The 5,741-nt window shown below is 52.7% G+C and overlaps 1 protein-coding gene across 1 annotated transcript in view; it reads left to right on the top strand.

The window, feature by feature from the left end:
• Positions 1–5,459: 5,459 nt before the first annotated feature.
• The window catches only part of ITPKA (inositol-trisphosphate 3-kinase A), a gene marked incomplete at its 5' end in the record, with an annotated part of 2,307 nt that continues 2,025 nt past the window's right edge, over positions 5,460–5,741 (top strand). Inside the window, 2 exons of the mRNA XM_015557527.1 lie at positions 5,460–5,619; positions 5,695–5,739. Of these exons, the coding sequence (XP_015413013.1) occupies positions 5,460–5,619; positions 5,695–5,739 (205 nt within the window). The remainder of the gene's footprint in view (positions 5,620–5,694; positions 5,740–5,741) is intronic.

The following is a 5,741-nucleotide window of genomic DNA, read 5'->3' as shown; positions in this document are numbered from 1 at the left end:
GGCAGGAGCCAGCACCCCGGGAGGCGTCGCAGCTGTGCACTGGTGTCTCTGGCCGGCCTCCCCCCCACGCTGAGCCGGAGCAGATGGCCTCTCGAAGGCCCTTCCAGCTCCAAGGCTGCGTCTCTCGGGCCTTCCCAACCCCCAGTCCGCCGGGGCCTCCCCGAAGGCAAACAGCCACGGCGGCGGCAGATAAGCCAGGAACTGTTGACAGAGGCCTCCTGCGTCCGCGTGGAAGGGCCCGGCACGGACTTTGCCTCGCGGCCGGTCGGGAGCGGCACCGCGCGCGCCAGGCCGCCTTGAGGGCTTCCCCAGGCAGGAAGCAGAGCCCAGGAGCTGGCTGGCCTTCGGGATGCACCTGGGAGAAGGGCGCTGTGGCAGCGCCGAGGAGCTCCCGGGCGCCAGCCCCCGGCACTCAGGCCTGGGCAGATAACCGGAGTAGCCAGAGCAGGAGGCCTGCGAAGACTCCACCTTGCCTCTGCCTGGCACACGCGTCCTTCCCCTTCTCCTCCTAGGAGCCCCCAACAGCCTTCCAAGAGCCTGGAGCCTTGCTCCCCGCTGGGTAGTTGGGGCTGGACAGCCCTCCCTCCCTCCCTCCCTCCCCGGGCCTTTCCTCTTGTGGAGGGAAAAGTCATGGGCAGGGAAACCTACACAGGCGAGGGAAGGGGGGGGTGGGGGAGGTGGTTAGGGGCCTGTCCCCAAGGACAGCTGGCATGAGTGTCAGTATTCTTAGGCCTTCCCTGCCTCTTAAGACAATCGTGGGGTGTTGCTCTAGCAGAAGGAGAGGATGTTTGGCTCCTGTTCACTTGTTTCTCTTCTCTCAGTGCTCCAGGATGGGTAAGGAGACCTGGATGCTATCCTGTCCTGGACTCAGAACTCCCACACTTCACTTTTCACTAATTATAGAGCAGAATTTAGGTTAACTGACTTCCTTTTTATAAAGTAAATGCCCTGGGGAAGGTGAAGTCGTGGGTCACTTATACCTTCGTGCAAATGATTCTATAAATTTAAACTGATTGCCTTCACCACCACCACCATTACCACCACCACAGGGAGTGCCAGTTTGATAGGGCAGTGGCAACATGGGGAGGGGGGTGGGCTGGTAGAGAGCTGCAGCCAATGACCGAAGGGCTGGAGGCAGGGAGTGTGGGGATGAGTACCAAAGGCAAAGGGTCCGTTCTGGCAGCAGGTACACTGAGTACCTGATGTGATATAGAAGCAGGAGTCCTCCCGGCTCCCAAATAGAGCTTAGATAAAGGCCGGTGAGAGGCTGGTGTCTAGCAAAGCCCTGCCCAGAGAGAGATGCTCCTAGTCCAGCCCCAGGAGTGAGGCATTGTCAGAGGGGCCTCCTGTGACTTCGTTAAAGACACACGGGTCAGCTCTCATGGGCTTTCGCCCCGAGAGGGGTTGGTTTCCCAGTCTTCTGTGGGGAGTAGGCTGGGCCAGAGGATGGTGCTTTGACCCTCTTTTCAAGTAGATCTCACTTTGTAACATAATAAATCTGCTTTCTGAGATACATACAATAAAAGCCTACCCTGCTCAAAAATATCTCCCCTGCTGCTGTTCATGTGCCCAAATCATCACCCACCCACCAAAGGATGTTTCACATGCATCTTTTAAGAAAATATATTTTCATTGATTTCAGAGAGGAGGGGAAAGGGAGGGAGCGATAGAAACATCAATGATGAGAGAGAACCATTGATTGGCTGCCTCCTGCACGCCCCCTACTGGGGCTCAAGCCCATAAACTGGCATGTGCCCTGACTGGGAGTCAAACCTGTGACCTCCTGGTTCATATGTTGACGTTCAACCACTAAGCCATGCCAGCAGGGCAGAATATGTTTTTATTGAGTAGAGAGAGAGAGAGAGAGAGAGAGAGAGAGAAACATGGATGTGAGAAACACTGACAGGCTGCCTCCTGTATGTACCCTGACTGGGGATCAAACTCACAACCTTTTGGTGTATGGGGTGACACTACAACCAACTGAACCGCCTGGCCAGGGTGGACATGTGCATCTCTATATGCATTATGTCCTGGGGGAGGTACCAGGTAGCTCCGTAAGATGGAAAACGGCAGTGAGTTCCATGACACTTGTATCAACTCCTTCCGTGTTTGAACATATCCATTAGTGGCAGGGGAGCTAAATCCTGTCAGACCACCTCAGGAGGTGGCTGGGAGGGCTCAGGTGACATAATAGGTATTAAAGCCCTTTCTAACCTGCATGACTAGAACCAGCCTTTTTGTCTTTGCTGCTCTCAGCTGACATGATCCTCTCAAAATTGTGGCGGTAAGCGTAGATGATGCCCCAATTTTACATCATCTTGGGAACAAGTTGATGCTGTGTCATCACATATCAATCAAGTGGCAGTAGTCCTGGACTGCAGGTGCTAAGTCCTCTTCTACCAGGTCTACCTCTATCTTCAGCCCCACTCACTGCTCCCACATGATCCCAGAAGAAAGAATAATGCAGTTCTCCCATCTCATTCGACCCGAGGCTGATTCCCTCTTCTACTGGGGCGGCTACAGAAATAGTTGTACCCTCTGATGAACTCCATTCTGGTCCCACTGCCCCCAACAGTCTGCCAGTAGGCCCCTAAAGTGGCCTCAGTCCCACAATTAACCTCATTCCTTTGGATGAAGGCAAAGGTATCCTGCCAACAGAGAGGGGTCTCCAGGCAGATCTCAGTGTTTCCCCCAAACACACCACTTTGTGGTTGCAAATTGCTTCACCTAGTACACAGCTCTTTCTAGTGTGGAGGTCCCATTTTCCCCAAAAGAAATCGGGGTGGTAGCATAAACTTTGGAACCAGCTGGGTCAGTTGGAACATAGGGAGGGGGTTGGGCTGGTAGATAGCTTGAACCAGGGGCTGGGCGGCTGGAGGCAGGAAGTGAGGCCATGCCTCGATTTCTCCCTATAAAATAGCAGCACTGCCACCACCTCATGCACTTGCTGCCCCTGCGCATCATTATCAGGATTCTCAAACTGAGAGTGGGAGAAGAGGGAATAGGGTGGGGCCGCTGAATACACATGGCACATACATCTTCCCAGAATTTTATTTGAAGAGTTGGAGGTGGGAGAGTTTATAATAAAACTTGGATTGTTATGCAGCATAATGCAAGCCTTGTAGGTATTTAAAGAGTGAATAAGGAGTTTTGAAAGAGCTGTCATGCTTCTAGTGGGTTGCTCCTGGCTACACCCCTCGTTCCCCGGGGATTGGACACGTGATCACACCCCAGTGTGCCATGTAGGGACTGCAGTAGGAAAGCAGTAGCAAGGCTGTCTTGTGGAGGCTGAGAAGTGCCTGGCATACAGTAGGCGGTCAGTACATGGTGGCTGTGTTATGGCAGCAGCTATGTCTTCCCAGAGGAAACGGGCTCACACAGATGAAGTTCTCGCTTGGACTCACTCAGCTAGAACGTGACAGAGCCAGGACTGGAACCAACTCCTGACTCCCCATCCAGTGCTCTGTCACTAACCCCATCTCCTCCACATGGGAAAGGGCCTAATGGTGAGCAGCCTTCCCCTACTTAGACCACTACCCCAGTTCTCCCTCTGAGAACTCCCTCTAGTCAGGATTCCTGGGTTCCAGCTCTGTGGGGCACACATGTGTAACTCCTCTAAAAGCAGACACCCCTAGGAGGAGGCAGCAGACATGCAGTTTGGATGAGCAAACCTGTGTGCTACAAACCCGTTGACATAGGAATGATGGGTTTTGGTGGAAAGAGGAAAGGTTCAGAGTATGAGACGCTTTCAGGATTGGGTGGAGGCCAGAGCAGTGGTCATGAGGCAGGAGGTTCATCAAAGCCCACATTTCCCTCTCAGTTTCATCAAAGATAACAGACCCTCAGCTCTGTATTGCATTTTCAAAGCTCAGGTTCCTAGGTCCAGATTAGGACCAAAGGTGCCCTGGGTCTTGCTAACTGGTGAGGAGCGATATGGCATCCAGGGATAGCAGATGATTTGGGGAAACCTCACGCCATTATTTCTTCAGACCCAGCCAGGCTGGCCTCCTGCCCTGGGCCTTTGTCAAGATTTGTTTCTGTGACTGTCTCCCTAAATGGGAGGAACCTATGGTCCCAAAGTGAATGAATCAACAATCCGTATTTGGAGCATGCTCTCTCCTTCCCCCTCCGCTTCCCCCCCAGGCAGCCTGTGTCTCCTAAACTCTAAGGACCCATGAGGCTCGCAACCAGGGGAGAAATGGGCAGCAGCATCTCACCAGGGACTAATGCCCTGAACCTGTCCCCAAGGTGCCCTTCTCTCTGACTCTCAAGTGAGCTGATAGCAGCCCCATCTCGGCTCACTTTTTCGCCATAACATTTCTATTGAACCAAGGCAGCCTCTTTCCTGTTGCTCCTTCTAGCTATCCTAGGCCCTTCCTTGTTTCACTGTCCCCAGCTTTCATAAACATATTCTCAAAATAAGTTTAAAAAGCAATCCAGGCCGAACCGGTTTGGCTCAGTGGATAGAGCATCGGCCTGCGGACTCAAGGGTCCCGGGTTCGATTCCGGTCAAGGGCATGTACCCTGGTTGCAGGCACATCCCCAGTGGGGGGCGTGCAAGAGGCAGCTGATCGATCTCTCTCATCGATGTTTCTAACTCTATCCCTCTCCCTTCTTCTCTGTAAAAAAATCAATAAAATATATTTTAAAAAAATGTACCATTACATAAAAAAAAGAAATCCTTGGGTGAGGATAAAAAATTAAAAAATAATAATAATAAATAAAAAGCAATCCAGTCCAGCTCAGCGTTTGAGCATCAACCTATGAACCAGGTCACATGCCTGGATTGCGGGCTTCATCCCCAGTAGGGGGCGCGCAGGAGGCAGCGGATCAATGATTTTCCTCATTAATGTTTCCATCTCTCCCTTCTTCTCTGAAATCAATAAAAATATATTTTAAAAAACAATCCATATTTGTCCAGCTTCTACTTCATGCAAAGAAATGAGGTCAGGGGAGAAAGAGCCTGTCACTTTCAAGCCTCATTTACTGCTCACAACACAGTGAGAGCAGCCATTCCCCCATTTTACAGATGAAGAAGCTGATGCTCGAAGGCTTGTTTCTCCGGCCCCCAAATGTCCTGAGACATTGGTAGAAATGCAAGTTTTTGGTCCTACCCCAAACTTAGAATGTCCCTGTGGTAAACCCAAGAACCGGCATTTTTAAACAAGGGTGGTCATCAGTTGATTCTCACGCTCACAAAAACCTACGACAGAGAAGTTTAATAACCTGCCGCAAAGTTCAGCTTGTGAGCGGCAGAACTGTAGTTCAGACCTGAGCCTTCTGACGCGAAGTCCAGGGCTCTTCTCAGCACATTGGAGAAACTGGATACCTGTCACCACCCTGTGTGTCTCAATGTCCACCACGCAGGCGCACAATAAAGTTTCCTGAGTGAACAAATGAATGAATCGGGGGACCCTAGCTGCTTGCGGTGGGGCGGGCTGGCCCAGCCCCCGTCCTGAGGAGGGAGGGCTGATGCATGGAGGAGATGCTGGACCTGCGGGCTCCGACCGTGTTGCTTTCAGAAAAGCCACTGGCAGAAGATCCGGACCATGGTGAACATGCCCGTCATCAGCCCTTTCAGGAAGCGCTACGCCTGGGTGCAGCTGGCCGGGCACACGGGTGAGCACGGGCAGGCGCGGGTGGGGAGGGTGCGTACCGGGTGGGGAGGCAGCGGTAACTGGCGCCCGTCTGCAGGGAGCTTCAAGGCGGCGGGCACCAGCGGGCTGATCCTGAAGCGCAGC

This window comes from Myotis davidii, unplaced genomic scaffold (assembly GCF_000327345.1).
Source record: "Myotis davidii unplaced genomic scaffold, ASM32734v1 scaffold46, whole genome shotgun sequence".
In the NCBI taxonomy this organism is placed as follows: Eukaryota; Metazoa; Chordata; class Mammalia; order Chiroptera; family Vespertilionidae; genus Myotis; species Myotis davidii.
The sequence above is the reverse complement of the archived record's forward strand: the minus strand, read 5'-3'. Positions and strand labels throughout refer to the sequence as shown.